Source organism: Ammospiza caudacuta, chromosome 3 (assembly GCF_027887145.1).
Source record: "Ammospiza caudacuta isolate bAmmCau1 chromosome 3, bAmmCau1.pri, whole genome shotgun sequence".
Classification (NCBI taxonomy): Eukaryota; Metazoa; Chordata; class Aves; order Passeriformes; family Passerellidae; genus Ammospiza; species Ammospiza caudacuta.
This window is the reverse complement of record NC_080595.1, coordinates 114,952,858-114,971,336: the sequence shown is the minus strand read 5'-3', so window position 1 is coordinate 114,971,336 and position 18,479 is coordinate 114,952,858. Positions and strand designations below refer to the sequence as shown.

Here is an 18,479-nt window from a genome sequence, read left to right as displayed (position 1 = left end):
CTCCCAGGTGATCATTTTTATAAGCAAAATAGAGCAAAGAATCCTTAGGGGGGGAGAAAACAGTCAGTTCTGACACAAAGACCTGATTAAAAAAAGAAATCCCATTAAAAGCATTTGCAAAAACCAGGCTGCTCCTGCGGTCCGGGGCGTGTAAAGCTGTTGGTCTCATGGATGGTGTGGATGTGGTGGAAGCCAGAGGCCCCTGAAAGAAAAATTTGGGAAGGGCCTCCAGCCCCATGGAGCATCTGTCATGGGTCCGGCCAGCAGCTCGCGCGTCCTCAGAGCGCGTCCCCAGGAGCAGCAGCGTGGGAAGCAGGCAAGTCAGGAACATCCCACCCCCATCCACGTTCCCCTAAGGGGTTTTCTCTGTCTTCATCCACCCTCTCATCCCTCCTTGTCCTATTTTCTCTCCCCACAATCTGTGGGTTAAAGAGATGATGGAGGCACTTCCCAGCTCCTGCTGGATCCGGCACCGAGGGATGTTTGCAGGATGTTCCCTCTGTCTGCTGCAAAAGAGGGGAGGACAAAGAAGTGCCAGGTGTGCACATCCTGGCACTCCCATCCCCCCCATTCTCCTGGGGCCTGGGGGGAAGAGAGGATTCATGTGTGGGGAAGGCTGACAGGAGCTGGACACGGCTGTGATGAGTAGGGAAGTGCTCTGGCACCCATTGCTATTCCTGACACTCAGCTGGAGGTGTTCAGGTGGGGAATTGGAGATGTTCATCTCATGATGGAGATGAACATCCTTCCCTATAGCCCTTTGCCTCTGCTGAGTGTGGTGGGAGGGAGCATGATTCCCTCTAAGACCTGATCCAAGGGGCTTAATTCCTGAGCACCTGTCTGCCACCAGGTTCATTTCTTCTCCTGGTCCTATAAAATGTTTTCCTCTTCCTAGGAAAAGTCATCCTCTGGGATGTAGGGCCTCCAGGAAGGGCCTTTCCCTGGGCAGAAGTTTGGGTGTCCACACACAGAGGTGTGGAGCCCATCCATCTCCTCATGTTCTCTGGGCTGGGAGGGCCAGGCCCACATCCCTACAGAGTCCTGTGATGTGTCCTCCAAGTGCTGTGGAATGGAGCATCAGGGATTCTGGCCAAGGGACCATGGCCTGTGCCCACTTCCTATCTGATATCCAAACATAGGGTTTGGATGTCAGATAGGCCTGCAGAGGGGATTTCTCCCTGCGGTGCCCCTGCTCACCCAGGACCCTCCACAATCTGGCTCACACCAACACTGGGCAGAGAGAGGTTTGAGTTGAAATTTGGGTTGAAATTCCAGGCTCTGCAGGAAGTGCTGTTGGACAGTGCAGTTTTGTCATCAAACCTGCCCCACCTGAAGCACCCCAGAGTGGCTGCAGCTACCCAGAGGGATGTGCCTCATCCTCCAGGACCCATCCTCCTTTTGGCCCACTCCCACTGCCCCTGAGTCCTACAGAGACATCCCCAGCAGCCATCCCACCTTGCTGCCTGGGCTGAGCTCATGAGGGAAGCACGAAGGGAGGTGGGGTAAGCAGTCTGCCCTCCTGCTTTTCCCCTCTCCAAGACCCTGATCCCTGGCTCTGTTTCCTGGCCCGCAGCCTCCTGCAGCACAGCCGAGCATCCGTCGGCTTCCAGCAGGATGCAAAGCTCAATGTAAGCAGCCATTTTTCCTCCAGACAGATGTTTTGATTAGGGAATGACCACTCTGGCAACAGGAGGCTGTTTTTTTCTTCTTCTGGAATGAGCAAGAAGCTTTTATTATCTTCTTCTCTTTATTTTTTTAATTCCCTGTCAAAAGACTTTCTGTGTCTGCTTAAGCTCAAAGTTCTGGAAATCTGCGCTCTCCCACAGCCCCCCAGCCTCACACAGTCTTCTCCCAGAGACTGTCCCAGCTCTTCAGAAAGGCCTGGAACAGATGGATTTTCTGCTTGTTTCGCTTGCCTGGTCCAGGTTCACCTGCAAATCATGGCCTAAGAAAAATGGTAGATTTTGTGCAGATATAAATTGTAATAGAAATGGAAAGCTGGCTTGGATTGTAGACTCTAAAATAAGCCAATGGGCTCCAGTCTCTTTCCTGAATGTGTACCCCTCACTTGTGGATAAATCACAGGGCCACAGAGCTCCTGGATTTGTTCATCTGCCCTGGGCTGCCAGGGAACAGATATTTCCAAGGCAATTTGGCCACACTGGCTGTGCTCAAGTCTGAGGCCTGGACAGAATTCAGGCCAGGGAGATGGGATGCACTGGAGTAGGGAAGGAGGAGGAAGGGGCCATGAGAAGGAGGCAGCTGCAGCTGCAGCTGCTTTGGGGTTCTTTGGGTGTGTGAGGTTTTATGATGTATCAGCACCAACATCAGCACCTCACCTCAGCAGGAGAGCCCGGCTGCTCCTGGGGGTTCCTAACCTTCCCTTCAAGGACCTTTGAGATGGACCAACACCTTTGAGAGTGTTTGACAGAGTCCTCATTGCACAAATAAAACCTGGTATCCATAAAAGATCAGGACTGGAATGGGGTGTGAACACTGTCAATAGGACATTCCCAGGTCTCCAGTGAGAATGCAACATGGAAACCCCACATCTGCTTCACTCCCCAGCAAGAACCAGAATGCTTCTTGCTCTGGGCTCTCCAGCTCTTCACGGGGGCTTCCTGCCATGCTGGAATTGTGGAATCACAGGATGGTTTTGTTTGAATTGGGAAGGACCTTAAAGCCATGGGAAGGGACACCTTCCACTACCCCAGGCTGCTCCAAGACCCATTCTCCCTGGCCTTGAACACCTCCAGGGATGGGGCAGCCAGATTTTGGCCATCCCATCACAGAGGATGGCTGTAGCCTCCACCTTCTGCCTCTGAGAAACACCTTGCTCATGGTTTCAGTGCTCGTTATAGCACAGCACGTTGGTTCAGAGCTGCCTTCTTACCTCCTCTTAGCAACGAACCTGCAAATTATTTCAAAATATGAGCTAAAAAGGGCTTGACTGAAACACAGCAGAAGTAGAAAATGGTCACGGTAAAAACTGCTTCAGTAGCAAATCTTCCTTCTTATTTAAGGAGCTGATCCATCAAGATCTTCAGTAATTCTTCAATTTTGTGTCTTGCAAAGCAATCCGAGGGTGCCAGGTCAGGAAATGTTCTGAAGAGCTATTTTATTGAGGGGAAAGAGAATTGAATGCATCTGTGATGTGCTGAGAACTGGAAGAAATTTTTTTTACTGAACTTTTTCACTCCTCGCTGTTGCAAAAATGCAAATCTGGAATACTTAAATTATTGCATCTGAAGTGAATTGATTTCAGCAATTCTTTCAGGAGAGGGGAGGACTTGCAAACAGAAATCCAGCATTTAAAACCCTTTATAATAGGCTAGATCTGCATTTTCAAAGTAATTTTTTAGGGTTTTTGAACCCATTTCCGTTTAAAAATGTGTTCTTTAAAAAATAGATTTTCATACGTTTTAAAATGAGTTAAAATATCTGATTTTGCTGAACTGTTGAAACATTTTGTTGCACCCACCACAGAATCTGGATGGAAAGGGGGCTCATTTTGTGATTTCAGTAGGCTTAGGGGGTTTTTTTTGGAGCTGCCCTCAGAGTGAAACTCTATTGGCTTACTTGGGTATTAACCTCTTTTTCCATGGCAGTTTCATGGGGTTGAGGCAAATGGTGAGCCAAGACTTCTGCTTTTCTACTCAATTTGGTCTTGTTTCCTTTCCTACACCCGCCCATGCAATCCCAAGGCTGCCTGTCAGTGTCCTCCACATCCCTCTTGCAGAAGGTGTTGGATTCTCATCAGAAATTACTTTAGATCTCTTCTGCCCTGGCAGAGGAAAGCAGCAAATGGCAGTAGGTGGTGCAGGGTGGCTCACTGTAAAAATGAGATGGGCAAAGATTTGAAGTGACAGAACCCGAGGCAATGGTGTGAAGGTGAGTCCAGGGAGGTTTAGGTTGGATATTAAGGAAAGTTCTTCCCCCAGAGGGTGGTCAGGCACTGGAACAGCTCCCCAGGGAATGTTCATAGCCCTAAGGCTGCAGAGCTCCAGGAGTGTTTGGACAATGCTCTCAGGGATGCACAGGGTGGGATTGTTGGGATGTCTTAGGTAGGGCCAGGAGCTGGATCAATGATCCTTGTGGGTTCCTTCCAACTTAGGATATTCTGTGATTCCATGATCTTCAAAGAGCTCCCTTTAACTCATTCCTGCAGAAACACTTGAACCTGCACCCACCTCATTCTGTGGCCAAAATGCCACCTCAGCTACCCCTGTGAAAGCTGCTAAAATTGGATTCTATCATTCCCCAACGTGGGCACCCAGCTTGAACACCAGTTTTAAAGGTTCTTCTCATTCACCCAGTGTTCCTGTAACCTGCTCGTCTGTCCCACAAATTCAGGGCTGGCTGCACCACAGAGCTCATTGTCCTGGTGTCTCTTGGCTTTTTCAGCTTGGCTCTTAAAGGAGCATCTAATATTCTTTACTCATGACCTAGCAGCCGCTAAGTTGGACCCATAAAACTGTAGAATATCTTGAGTTGTAAGGGGCCCATAAGGATCATTGAGTCCAGCTCCTGGACCTGCACAGGCCCACCCCAAGAATTCCATAGTTCTGTTTCTGAAGCTGTTTTCTGCTAAATTATTTTTATGCATATAGAATAATAAAATCCTGGAATGGTTTGGGTGGGAAGGGACTTAAAGACCATCCCATTCCACCCCTCTGCCATGGGCAGGGACACCTTCCACTATCCCAGGGTGCTCCAAGCCCCATCCAGCCTGGCCTTGGACACTTTCAGGGATTCAGGGTCAGCCGCAGCTTCTCTGGGCACCCTGTGCCAGGGCCTCACCACCCTCACAGGGAAGAATTTCTTCCATATATCAGACCTAAATTTCCCCTCTTTCAGTTTAAATCCATTACTCCTTGTCTTATCACTTCATTCCCTGATGAAGAGCGATATGGAAAAAGCTTTGTGTTGCCTTAAAACTATTTTGTTCCACTTGTTCTGCTTTGATTTTTGGATTTTAATAAGAACTTGTTTTGGAGGCCTGAAGAAAAAAAAATCCCCCCGCTTAGTTATTAAATAAAACCAACATTTTTAGATGAGAAATACTATAAATTCACAAAAGGAAATTTCTATGATTTTCTGAGTTATTGTGCTCTCCCCAGCACTCCTTTCCACTGGAAAAAAAAGTAAAAACAGGGTGGGAGAACTACTCCAAGCGGCTTTTCTCATTTGTTTTTCCTTGTGAAGACAATTTCTAAAAGCATTAATCAGAAGCGAAACACGTTGTCGTGATGCTCACTCAACTCAGCTGCCTTTATTTTTGAAAATAAAATTACTTTTCACCAATCCAAGGTTCCACCAGCTGTGAAATGCGAACCAGTAGCTTGCTGTACCCAGCAATATTTGCCTATTGCTATTGCCTATTGCTATTTTGGGTTTTGTAAAACACATTTTGGGACTATTTCGGGTTTTGTAAAACGCTGCTGGCCCAAAGGCCGGTGGCGTTGGCTGCCTAAGGTGTTGCTGGCAACTGGGAGAGTGGGACTGGTGGATTTTGTAGGGACTGCGAATCCCCAGAGCTGTTCAAACCCCTTCTGTGTGTGGGAGGGAGCGAGTGACCTTTGTGGGAGGCTTGACTCGAGGTGGGCTGTGTTGTTCCCCTCTCTGAGCTGCTTTTGCATGGCTGTGTCTCCGACACTTGCGTGGGGACAGAGCTGAGCCTGTGCAAGGCTGCAGAGAGGTGTTTCCAGTCTCAGCAGGGTGCAGAATGGGCTGCAATGTCCCCATGGGGGTACACAGGAGGTCCCCACTCCTCTCAAACACTGCCAGAGGAGCTGGGATGGCCCCAAGCCCCTGGTTGGACTTGCTGAGGTTGATGTTCCTCCAGGCCTTTCCCATTCTGCCTCACCAGTACCACCAGAGTAGTAAAAAGAAGGTTCTACTTTTAGAGATTTAGTAAAAATCCAGTAATCTTCTTTTAGTAAAAAGAAGGTTCTGCTTTTATTCTTCTTTCAACTACCAGAGTAGTAAAAAGAAGATTCTTGGCCCAGTGGGAGAAGTAGGACACAGTGATGGTGTGGATCATTATGATTAGATTTATAGATAACACAATAAATAGTGCCAATTGATATCTAAATAATAGCTCCATCACCTATTGCAGTGGTTATAGTGTCACCAGGTTTAGTTTCTCCTGTTGAGCCATGAGACCTCCTCGCTTTTTAAACTGCTCCAAGAAATCCAAGTGTGGCTCACTCCACTTAGGCTCAGATTTGGCCAACAGCCTGTGACTAAAGCATCACAAAGTAAGCAAGTTCAGCTGGAAATGTAAAGATTTTCAGTCTTTGGCCCTGCAGAATTCACAATTGCAAAGCCCCTATGGAGCTACTTTAGGATTTATCTCTGTATTTGACCAGAACTGAATGCTTTTACTCACCCACCCAAAAGTTCCCCATCTTTGGGCTGGACGTGCTGCAGGTGTCCCTGACAGGGTGAAGACACATCTAGAAGTTGCCTTCCCTCTTGGAAGATCATTATTATTATTATTATTATTATTATTATTATTATTGATGTATTTCATTTATTATGTGAGCACTTGGTGTTCCTATGATTGGGTAAATCACATTGCCTGACACAGAGCGGAAGGGGAGAGGGAGGATGTGTGTGGGAGGATATATTTGATGGCCAAAATATCTTTCGTTGCCATCTCACATTGAGAGCAACTGAAAACCCCAAAAGCAGCATCCATGATCCTGTAGATGGTCTGTCAGATCATCCTTGTGACACAGCTGGCAAATTGCTGACTCGTCCTGCATCTCACATTCCCTAATCTGCCAAAATTATGGCAGTTGCATGAATTATCCCTCATTTGGGAGCAGAGTATATCAGAGACCCCAGGATTTTCCAGTGAGACTGTAACAAGAACAAATCAATTCCAAACATGTAGGTGGATTTTCTGTCTTTCGCAGTTTTTAATGAGCAATAGCTGAAACTTATCCATTGTCCAGCCTTGACTTTAAATGATGCCTTTCTCTTTCCTGCTGCTGGAAGAAAAAAAGAAAAAAAAAGAAAAAAAAAAGAAAATTCCAGCCACTCTTGTGGCAAAAAACCTATGATCCAGGATCTGAAATCCTGGCACAAAGTTGTGAGTGGAAAAGCAGGAAAAGTTCCCCTAATAAATCATGTGCCATTGCACCACCAGACCTGTTAAGGAGAGCAAGCTCTGGGTACAACCTGGAGGCTGCCAAATGAAAATGAAATTGCTGCAGGAACTGCTCTGGCTGATTTTTAATAGGTGAAACTCCCCCTCCAACTGTGCTGTCAGTGCCTGGAGCAGAGCTGAGGCCTGGGGACAGATGGATGGGCCATCTGTAAACCCAGGTCAAAGGAAATCTCAGAGATGAAAAAGTTTTGGATGGGGGAAAAGTGTGTATCAGGCTATCCTGACATATTTCACCAATTCCTTACATTTTGCATGCCTTATCAGTAATAATAAAAATAAAGCAGAAGGGAGAAGACATTTAAAAATTAAAATATTGTGGTGGCTCTATTAGAAACCTCATTTTTGAATTGCAGATTTTGAAATATTAGATCTGTGCTAGAAAGCAAAATAAAAAGTTTCTTTTACTGGAATATTTTTCCCTGTGAGTCTGGCTGGCTTGGAGCTTTTCTGAACACACTGGTTGGAATCTGACTACCAAGAGAAAGTGCCAGACTGACATTTGGGGGTGTCCCTGGACCTGAGGTCCCTGATCCTCCATGATCACTGCAGATCTTAAGATATTTTGGCAGGAATAGGAGTCACTGTGTCTCTGCACAGCTTACAGTATTCAGGGTTTAATTTTTGGGGGGTTTTGGGCATGTAGCCCACACCTTCCAAAGCCTTTGGTTCAAGGCAGGAGTGGGGCAGACTTTGGCACTGGATGTTGCACTTCAGCAATGCTTGGCTTCATCTGCTCCTTCATTTTTGAGGCTCCAAGAAGAGTTTGGCCATTTTGGCTCCCCAGACCCATTATTATCCTTGAATTCCAGACTGGAGCTGAAATTACATTTCTAGGATTAAAGTCAAACAGTCCCTAAGCCCATGTTTGGAAACCTTAATGCAGACCAGATGATGATCCATGGAAAGGGTTTGATTCATTTGTGTCTAGCGATCCTTGGGTTGTCCAGGAGGTCTGAGACATCTATAGGGTATAGGGAAACCTAATCCATGATTTCTGGGAGAGCCACACCTTGTGTGGACCCAGAGCACATCAAAAAGTATCAGAGTGCTGCAGATGGATGAGGCAAACCCTCAGCTTGTCTTTACAGGCAGGATGGATGCAGGCTGCACCACATTCCTTGAACTTCTTACAGTATTCCAAAGGGCCAGCAAGGTCCTGTGGCTTCCTGGACAAACCCAAGTGTGAGCCTGAGCTGCTGAAACGTGAGGAGCAGCGGGGCTGGTTCCGTGCACAGCGCGGCCACATCCGCATGCTGACCCTGCTGCGTGGGAGGGACAGGAGCTGCAGAAAGCCCTGAGCTGCCTGAGGTGACTCCATCTCAGGCCAGGGACTGTGTGACCCTCCTGGTGCAGCTGAACAGCCCAGCTCAGGGCTGTTGATAAATCCATCTTCATCCCTCTGGCATCACCCAGCTCTGTTCGATATCATATGGAAATCTCTGAGTTGGAGAGGGCACATGTCCAAAGCAGTCACTTGAGCCTCTTTTTCTTGCGTTTCTGGTGGCTTTTAGTGTGTGTTTGAACCTCATTTGCAAAGTGTGAAACACCAGAGTCATGTGGGAACAGAAACCATGGGGTTCACAAGGTCCAAGGCAGCAGAGGACTGTAGACAGGATGGTTTTCAGCTCCTCTCTTCGCTGTCCCATCGTCCTGCATTCTGATCTTCTCCAGCTTGTTCTAAATGAATGGAAAGACTTTGTCCATCAATGCCTGTACCTTTCCCCAAAAGCAGTCCCATTAAAACCAATTTCTGCTCTTCCTTCCAGGATGGGGTTGTTTGGCAGCAAAAATCAGCTGATGTCCAATGAGAAACACACTGCTGGAGGCAACCCAAAAACCAAGGGCAAACCTCCTCCTGCCCCACCCAAGGTAAGCCTGTAGCTTTGTGTCCTTTTGGGATCCCCCCACAGCTCTGTTGGGATCTGGGGTGGTGCAGGCAATATTTAGAATCACAGAATTATTTGGGTTGGAAAGAACCTGAAAGCCCATCCAGTTCCATGGGCAGGGGCACCTTCCACTATCCCAGGTTGCTCCAAGCCCTATCCAGCCTGGGCTTGGACACTTCCAGAGATCCAGGGGCACCCACAGCTTCTCTGGGAAACCTGGTCCTCCCAGCTGATCCCTTTTGGACAGGGGTGGGAAGGGCTCTGAGGAACCCCTGTATATTTCAAACCCCTAAAATCCTGTGTATTGAAATATCTTCTCATCAGCACTTTGAAACCCAAGCTGATGTTGCTGACTTGCAAGATGGGTCAGATTCAGGCTAAGATTCAGAGTTGCAAACCACAATGGAAACTTCACCACTGTGAGTCCTCAGCGGGCTCAGAGAGGAGGGTCTGCAGCCAGTCTGTGTTGGGTTGAGTTGAAAATCAGAAATGCTGGTCATCTGCTGCTCCCTTTGCATTCCCTCTGCTGGCATGGACACGGGGCAGGAAGGAGCTGGGGAAGGATTTAGGAGACCTCAAATGACAAGCTTGTTTAAACTTTGTAAGTCACTTTGCATCTGTTGCTGTCCAAAGCACATGAAGCTGTTTTGTCTTTCCTTGCCCCTGCCAGCACTGCAGCCAGCACAAGAGAAACTCGAGGTGCAGCTCTCATGTGAAGACCATCTCGAGCCCTGGGAGAGGGGAGGAATTGCAAATCATTGCTTTTTATGACAGCTGGAGATGTTTTTTCACTCCTTTACTTTCATTTCTGAGTTCTCCCACGGCTATTCAGTCCGGTTTTGATGACAGCAGATGTCAGATTGACCAAGAAGATGCTATTTTCCTAAATTTCATTCTCTCCAGCTCACTGGAGAGGAGCCACTATGAGTATAAATACAGTATCACTGGCCACCTTCTGCCATTCGTTATTTTTTGCCACAGGCACTCAGCTCTCACATGTCAGGGGAAATCCAAATTTCTTCCACTTAAATGAGAAATGGCAGCAGATGAGCACCTCTCCCACCCCACACTGCTGCTGAGCTGGGGTGAAAGGATGGTGCAGGCAGAAAACACGAGGTGTTTTTAGTTCTGTTGTCTGTATTTCACCACTTTTGCACGTGGTGAAATACAGACAACAGAACTAAAATAAAAATACCCAGTGTGGTCAAACACCCACCATGGGCATTGTGAGATGGGTGAAGGCCAATTTCAAGCAGTTATCCCCCAAAACAAGGTGGTTTCATCCCAGCTACTTGGAATTATCCATGGACAATTTGCCAGTTCCAGCAGCAGGGCCAAACCAAACCAGGAGCAAAGTAAGCATTTTAAAATTGTGCCCAGATGAGCTGCAGCAACTTGTTGCCATTTAATTTCACAGTCCGCAATTTGCTCCTGAGGGATAGTGGAGGGGCAGCTGCAATCTCTGCTCTCTGTGATCAGTGACAGGACCTAAGGGAACAGCTGGAGCTGTGTCAGAGGAGATTTAGTCCCAGTTGGAATTTGGGACTAATTCCCAAATTGGATATTGGGAAAAGGTTCTTCTTTCCCAGAGGGTGCTGAGCACTGAGCAGGCTCCCCAGGGAATCTCCCAAGGCTGCCAGAACTCCAGGAGCATTTGGACAATGTTCCAAGGCACAGGATGGGATGGTTGGGGTGCTGGATCAATGATCCTTGTGGGCCCCTTCTATCTCAGGAATCATAGAATTATTGGATCATAGAATATCCTGAGTGGATATCCACAAGGACCATTGAATATTCCATGATTTCTACAGTTCTCTGATTAATTAGCTGTTGCAGTCACTGCCTCTGTTTTTTTAATGTAATCTTGAGCAAAGGATATCATACACCCATGATGCTTGGGACAATTATGGCAGACAGTATCTCTGGTTTTCTGCTTCAAACAACTCTGCAATTGCCATTTCTCAATTGCACCATTCATCTCTCACTCCTCACTGATCCTAAATCTGGCATCAGCGGACAGGGGCTGGATGGAGCAGGCTCCAAGTGAAGGGGCAGCAGATTTCTGCTTTAACTCAGAGGGAAGCCAAGGCTTATTGCAGCTTTTCTGTGAAGACAGCTGTGAACACCTCATGGCAAAATGTGCTAAAGCCATCACAGCTGTGGAGCCAGGCACAGGGGCTGCAGTGGTCTCTGGACCAGACTCCCACTCGTCTGTGAAGCTGAAATCAGTTCTTCCTGAAACACAACAAAGTGATAAATATCTCCTTTTTCCTTTCTATTTCTATCACAGGGGAGACAAGTTATCAACAGCCCTCATCTAAACCAAGCCTCTGCACAAGGTAAGGCTCTGTTTTCTTTGCCTCCCCGTGGGGTTTTGCAGGGTGGTGGTCCCCAAATGTCAGGGTTTGAGGATAAGCCATCACATCACAGGCGTGTGGTTTCTGTATTTGCAGCTGTGCCAGGCTGATTCTTTTTATATCAGAGTGGCTCAGAAAACTCAGTTTACATCACCAAGTCCTTGCAGCTGCCAATTTTCCCTTCGCTCATCAAAGAAATCCAGGGGGAAGAGCACTCCCTCTCCTTTGGAAGCAGGTGATCTTTAAGGTCTCCTCCAATCCTGTGATTCCATGATTGCTGGAGAAAAGGCAGATCTGAGCCTGGAGCTGTGTGAGATTCCTCTGCCCTGTCTGCAGTGTGACAAGTCATGGATGCTTTATCCAGCCAGCTGAACATTTCAGAGGAAATAGCAGGCATCAGAGAGCCCAGAGAGGCTACAAAGAGAAGGAGAAGAAAGGGAAGAGGATAAAATAAGGATACACAGAGCCCCTGCCTGGAGATGGGCTGTTGGCTTCATCCACCTCTGCAATTATCTGTAGGTCACAGATGGTGTTTGGAGATTATTGCCTTTTAGCAGGGAGCCCTCAGCCCCCTCTGCCTGGCCTCCAGCAGCAGCTCATGTGTGTTTTTGTCAAAGAAATTCTGCAGATTAAGGACAGAGGGAGAGATAATTAGAAGAGGGGGAGAAATAGAGGAAGCTTGGAAGAGGGGGGGAAATGGAGAAAACTTAGAAGAGGCCAGTTAGCAAAACATGAAAGTTCTACATGTGGATGAAAGGGTAGGATCAGGGGAGATGGTGTGAGGGAAGAGAAAAAGGGGATGGTGAATAAATGGGATGGATGGAATGACAGTGTTAGGTCTTCTTAGGTCTTATGGATGGTGATGGAGGGTCCCTACCATGGGCCAAGCACAGGAACTCCTGCAACATCAAAATATCCTTCAAATTTGGCTTTTGTTATGGATATCAAATCTGTGGGAGGTGAATACCTTCAACCACGTGATCTGGGGTTTTCATGGAAATGCCATTTTTCCAGAAACTGTTTTCCTTTGCAGAATTGTTTTCATGACATGTTTCCAAGTGGCTGTGCTCTCCCACCTCCCCAGCTGAGCAGGGACTGAGTTTGTCACAGAATTTTTATCACAGAGTTTTTTTCACAGGGTTTTTATCACAGGATTTTTATCACAAGGTTTTTTCCACTCTGGTCAGAGTCAGAGCAGAAATTGTGATCAAGGAGGCGGATTTTACTTCTCCTTCATGCCCAAAGGCAGAAGTTGAAAGATGCTAGAAAATGGATTAAGTACAATATCAGCCATTTTCAGCTCTCAAAACTAATTTTGCTCATTAGATTCAGTTCCAGTTCTGGAAGAATATTCACACTGACAGTCTGGAAAACTTCCTATTTTTCTCTGCCAGTGTTTGAGTTTCCTGAAATGATGCTACATCTGACTGTGCCCTGTGTGGCAAAACAGGCTGATAAGAACCAAGCAAGATATTTGAGATACCGGAGATCTTCTCCTAAGTGACAGGAATTCAAGTGAATCAAAAGAGAAAGTTCAAAATCCAGGCAATCACATCATATAAAAAAATAAATTCAGAGACATGAATTAAATCCTGTGGGAGCACTTTAAATTCAGTCAGGGAAAATTATTGGCTATGGAAGTGTGGCACATAATGTAAAATCAGTCCTTTCTTTTCCTTTTTTTTTAAATTTTTGTGGGTTTTTTGGTTTTGCTCTCCTTCAGTTTTGAATGATTTTGCTTTGGTTTTTTTTTTTTTTCTGATTTTGAGTTGTTGAAGTTGTCTCACACTTTCCAGCTTTCACACCTCTGTCTGAAAAATCATTAATTTGTTTATTTAAAAAAAAAAAAAAACTTAATTCCTCATGACATTATTTATCCTCATGGAAATAACACAAAGGCAGGCAAGGTGTGCAGAACTCTGGATTCAATGTGGTGCATGAGGCAGCACCAATCCTTTTTTCACTTTAGGTGATTCTCCCATTCATTTTAACACCATTCCCTGAGCAATCACAAAGTTTTTAAGGCTGATTTTAAGTCTCTGTGGAGTCAAAATTTTAATTCTGAGTCCCCAAAGCCCCCAGCTCTTAAAGGTCCATGGTGGGCCCCAAATCTAAGAATCCCATGGTAGAGCTGCTGTTTGCTTGCATTGGATGGATAAGACATAGAAAATAGGTAGAATAATCCCTGCACTTGCCCTGCCAGCTGCTCACATCTGGATTTAAATCCCACTGATGGAAACAGCTGGTGGGTTTGGCTGCTTGTCCTCAGGCATTTTAATAACCTGCAACAGCATGAGGAGTCGAAGTGTCTGCAAGGTCATTTCTTCTGGTGAGGAACCACCACTTCTTCCACCTCTCCACTTGCTTCTTGCTGACCAAAATATGAACAGGACTGAGTTCCAGGGTGTGGAAAGTTATCATTCTCTGGAACTTGAGGTCTTTTGTGGCATCTCAAAGTTAATGCCAAAGTTCTTGGTTGTTTTTGTTGTTGTTACTTGAATGTCATTTTGCATTTGAAAGGAATTCTGTCAGAAATGTGTGTTTGGGCTGAAGTGAGAGAAGGAAGGGTTGTTTCTACTGAAAAAAGGGCTGAGTTTTCAGTGGGAAATTAAAAAACTTCTAATCAAAAATGTTTGCCTTGATGTGGAGCACATCTGAGGAGAAAAGGATGAGGGAACTGGGGGGCTCAGCCTGGAGAAAAGGAGACTCATGGGGACCTTCTGGCTCTGCACAACTCCCTGAAAACAAATTGTAGCCAGGTAGGGGTTGGGCTCATCTTCCTGGTAAAAAGAGAAAGGACAAGAGGAGATGGCTTTAAGTTGCACCAGGGGAGGGTAAAATTGGATATTAGGAAAAAATTTCACAAAAAATGTTACCAATCTTCAGATCAGGCTGCCTAGGCAATGGAATCACCATCCCTGGAGGGATTTAAAAGCCACAAGAATGTGACACTTGGGGACATGGTTTAGGGGTTGCCTTGGCAGTGATGCATTAAATGGTTGGACTTGATGACTTTAGAGATCTTTTCCAAGTTTAGGATTCAGTGATTCCATCCAGCCCACACCAGGCTGAAACAGAAAGCTGAGCTCATTCCCAGCAGCTTTAAGCCATAGCTCGGTGCACCCAGCTGGCCAACGTGTCCTGCAAGTTGTCACTCACACCATGACCATCCTAAAATCACTCTAAGCCAATGGATAATCCTCTGGGACAGTCTCAGCCCTGCTTTGGGGTTGCTTTGGCAGTGTTGGATTAAATGGTTGGACTTGATGACTTTAGAGATCTTTTCCCAGTTTAGGATTCAGTGATTCCAACCAGCCCACGCCAGGCTGAAGCTGACCCCATTTCCAGCAGCAGTAATCCATAGCTCAGTGTATACCCAGCTGGCCAACATGTCCTGCAAGTTGTCACTCACACGATGACCATCCCAAAATGGCCCTAAACCAATGGATGATCCTCTGGGACCCCCTGGCACAGTCTGAGCCCTGCTTTGTGGCCATGACGTGGTTGCAAAGACCTTCCACTGAGGACAAGCCAGCAGTGGGTGGACTGGTTGAATCATTCCTCTTGAGCCACCAAACTGGCACTGAGCTTCTGCAAACCCTGCTGGTATCAGACTTTGCTGACAGCAGCTCTGAGCCAGGACGTGTTTGGCTCCCAATCAAAGTCCTGGGGCTGGCAGCTTTATCTGAGAGCTCCTCAGAGCCCCAGCAAGCCTCTCATGGCCTGAGTGGATCAAACTGGTCCAAGGCAGTGTAATCCATGTGTTTCTCATGGGGTGATGGACTCGGGGACAGGAAGAGCCCCTTTCATCATGAGATGGCAGCTCCTGCTAGCTCGGGCAGAGAGAGCTTTTCTTCTGGCTCATTTCAGTGTGCCTGTTGTGAGATAAGAGGTGATAAAATATTTTTTCAGCATACAAAACCCTTTTTGTCCTTGCTGCATTCTCTCTTTTTAATTTCATTTATTTTCACTTATGTCAGTTGCTTCGAGATCAAAACTCCATTTTCATTTTCTGGAGTGCACAGCCACTCTGGGCTTGAATATATTTACACATTTGCTCCTATTTTTCTGAGCACGAGTGTGATCACTGCATTATTTCCCTTTCAAGAGGACCAGGAGGGTGTGTGTGTGTGGATGGCAGGCTGGTTGTGGACACCTCATGCCCCAAACCCTTTCATGTCTGAGCAGATGTGTGATAACAACTTTCTCAAGGAGGCAGACAGAGTTTGGGTGCATTGCTAATTCGAGCTGCCTCAAGGGGAAGCCCCCAACCGTGCCAGCTATTTTCAGACTTCAAAGCATTCTCCCTCGTGACTGATCATCCTTTTCCCATCCTGGGAGAGAGCCTCTGCTGGAACCTCTCATGGATCTCCGGTTTCCTTCTCAAAAGCCTGGAGGGAGCTGCTCAGGGCTCTGCTTTCCAAAGCTGCCTTTCCTCCCACGCTGACCCTTTCTCCTCCCTAACAAATTGCCATCGGAGCAGCAGCCAGCCTTGCTCAGACACAAACCCCAAGTCACCCCAGAGACACGGTTATCTCGCAGTGACAAAGGGCCAGTCTGGCTCTCTTGCTGGTGGCATTATTTGAAAAGGTCACCCAAAGACAGTGGCTTGACAGGCTGTTTTGAAAAATGCTAATAATAGGCTGTCCATCGGTCTCAGTGCATTAATTAGGCTAAGCACAAGCTGAAGCCTTCCTGCAGCACAGTTAAATGATTTTTTCTTTTTCTTTTTCTTTTTCTTTTTCTTTTTCTTTTTCTTTTTCTTTTTCTTTTTCTTTTTCTTTTTCTTTTTCTTTTTCTTTTTCTTTTAGTTTTCTTTTAATTTTTCTTTTAATTTTTCTTTTTCTTTTAATTTTTCTTTAAAATTTTCTTTAAATTTTTCTTTAAATTTTTCTTTTTTTCTTTTTCTTTTTCTTAATTTTTCTTTAAAGTTTTCTTTTTATCCTTCTTTAATTTTTTTTCTTTTTTCTTTTTCAATTTTTCTTTTTCTTTAAATTTTTCTTTTTCTTTAAATTTTTGGTTTTCTTTAAATTTTTGTTTTTCATTAATCTTTTTCTTTTTCCTTTTCTTTTTCTTTTTTTCTTAGATTTTTCTTAAATGTTTTCTCTAAATTTTTTCCTTTAAATTTTTCTTTTTCTTTAAAATGTTCTTTTTTTCTTTTTCTTTAAATTTTTATTTAAATTTTTTCTTCAATTTTTTTCTTCTTTAAATTTTTCTTTTTCTTTTTTTTCTTTAATTTTTTTTGTTCTGTTTTTCTCCTCCTTCTCCTTCTCCTTCTCCTTCTCCTTCTCCTTCTCCTTCTCCTTCTCCTTTTCCTTCTCCTTCTCCTTCTCCTCCTCCTTCTCTTTCTCCTTCTCCTCCTCCTTCCCTTATTCTCCTTCTTTCCCTCCTTCTCCTTTCTTTTCATTTTTCACCACAGTGTTTTGGTTTGATTTCTGTGATCCTGCGCATGCGCTGATTCTTTTTATAAACTTTGATTTGCCCCAGAATAGCTGCTCTTTTCTGCTTCAGCAGCTGCGAGCGTGCAGAGCACAGGGGAAAGGCTGCAGCGCTTCCCCGAGAGCAGTCCTGGCACCTCCAGGGTATATGCAGACCAAGAGATCCAGCTCCAGCCCACAGGGATCAGCCTGGGCTGGGCCAGAGCATCCTGTGGACTCATAAAAATGAGAGAGAGGGATTTTTTATATGGGCAGAAGGTGACAGGACAAGGGGTAGCTTCTAAAAACTGTTTTAAACTGGCACAGCTCAGATTTGGGTTAGATGTGAGGAAGGAATTGCTCCCTGTGAGGGTGGTGAGGCCCTGGCACAGGGTGCCCAGAGAAGCTGTGGCTGCCACTGGATCCCTGGAAGTGTCCAAGGCCAGGCTGGACAGGGCTTGGAGTAATCTGGGATGGTGGGAGGTGTCCCTGCCCATGGCAGGAAATGGAACTGGATGAGCTTTAAGGTCCTTTTCAACACAAACCATTCTGTGATTCATTCACTGCAAGAAAAAGAGTTCAAAAGGGAGGGATGACAAGATACCAAAGCACAGGCCACAGACCATGAGCCCAAGGACTTTGTACTTTTTTAAATCAAAAAATCCCCACATCATTTTGAGTCAAATTCCACAGCCACCATGGGAAATGTTGCAGTTTTCATTTAGCACTGTGTAAAACTCAGGCTGAACTCTGACAGGTTATTTATGACCCTTCCAATTCCACACAAACCCCTTTTTTTGTTGACACTCTGGGTTTTGTGGACTGGGGGGTTGTTCTGCAGTGTTTTAAAAATACATACACAGGAAATGCTTTGTTGAATCAGTGTTAATCCCTGAGCAGAGCTTGTGGTGACAAGGAAAGCTGGGTTGGTGGAAAGGTTGGATTTGGGGGTGGGAGGATGACAGAGCCCCATGTTTAGGGGCTGAAATTCCCCACCATACACCCAGGTGTGCATCAAGCCACTCAAGGAACAGTCTGGATGCAAAGGAGTTAATTCTTCTTTCAGATCACTTGTTTGTGGTTGCACTGTACGATTTCCCTGCCTCAAGTGACCGTGACCTGGAGCTGGTCAAAGGGGAGAAACTCCAGGTCCTCTCCAAGTAAGTGACCCAGGAGGAAGTTCAAATATGAGCACGGGGAGGCTGGGAAAGGGGAGACCTTGGGGTCAGCCACCACTTTGCAGCTGACCAGAGCTGATCCTGTGCCTTGGCTGTGCTCCAGAGTGTGGCTGTGGGTACCCTCTTCTCTCTGCAGGGTGACATTTCCGTGGGTCACAGATACTCTGGGGCTGGGGACTGTCCCTGCCTGGGTGGTACTGGGACCCTCTTTGCTGTCACTGCCTGGGAGTGCAGAAGTAGCATAAATAACAACAACAAAAAAACAACAACAAGAAGAAAAAACAGGTCCTGTCCTGTGTTTGTGCTGATTCTGCTTCTGCAAAGGATGTGGGTTGGGTGTAGTCATAGGAAAGGACAGAACTGAGCCAGACACTTGTGAGGTTTCATTTCAACTTCTCAAACTCACCACAGAAGAGGCCCAGTCCATAACAGGGCAGAGGTGAGCTTGAGGCCCCCAGGCCTTG

General features: G+C 46.0%; 1 protein-coding gene across 1 annotated transcript in view; it reads left to right on the top strand.

The window, feature by feature from the left end:
• The first annotated feature begins 236 nt into the window (after positions 1-236).
• The window catches only part of BLK (BLK proto-oncogene, Src family tyrosine kinase), a 35,628-nt gene continuing 17,385 nt past the window's right edge, over positions 237-18,479 (top strand). The window contains exons 1-4 of the mRNA XM_058800712.1: positions 237-316; positions 8,944-9,046; positions 11,354-11,402; positions 17,904-17,997. Of these exons, the coding sequence (XP_058656695.1) occupies positions 237-316; positions 8,944-9,046; positions 11,354-11,402; positions 17,904-17,997 (326 nt within the window). The remainder of the gene's footprint in view (positions 317-8,943; positions 9,047-11,353; positions 11,403-17,903; positions 17,998-18,479) is intronic.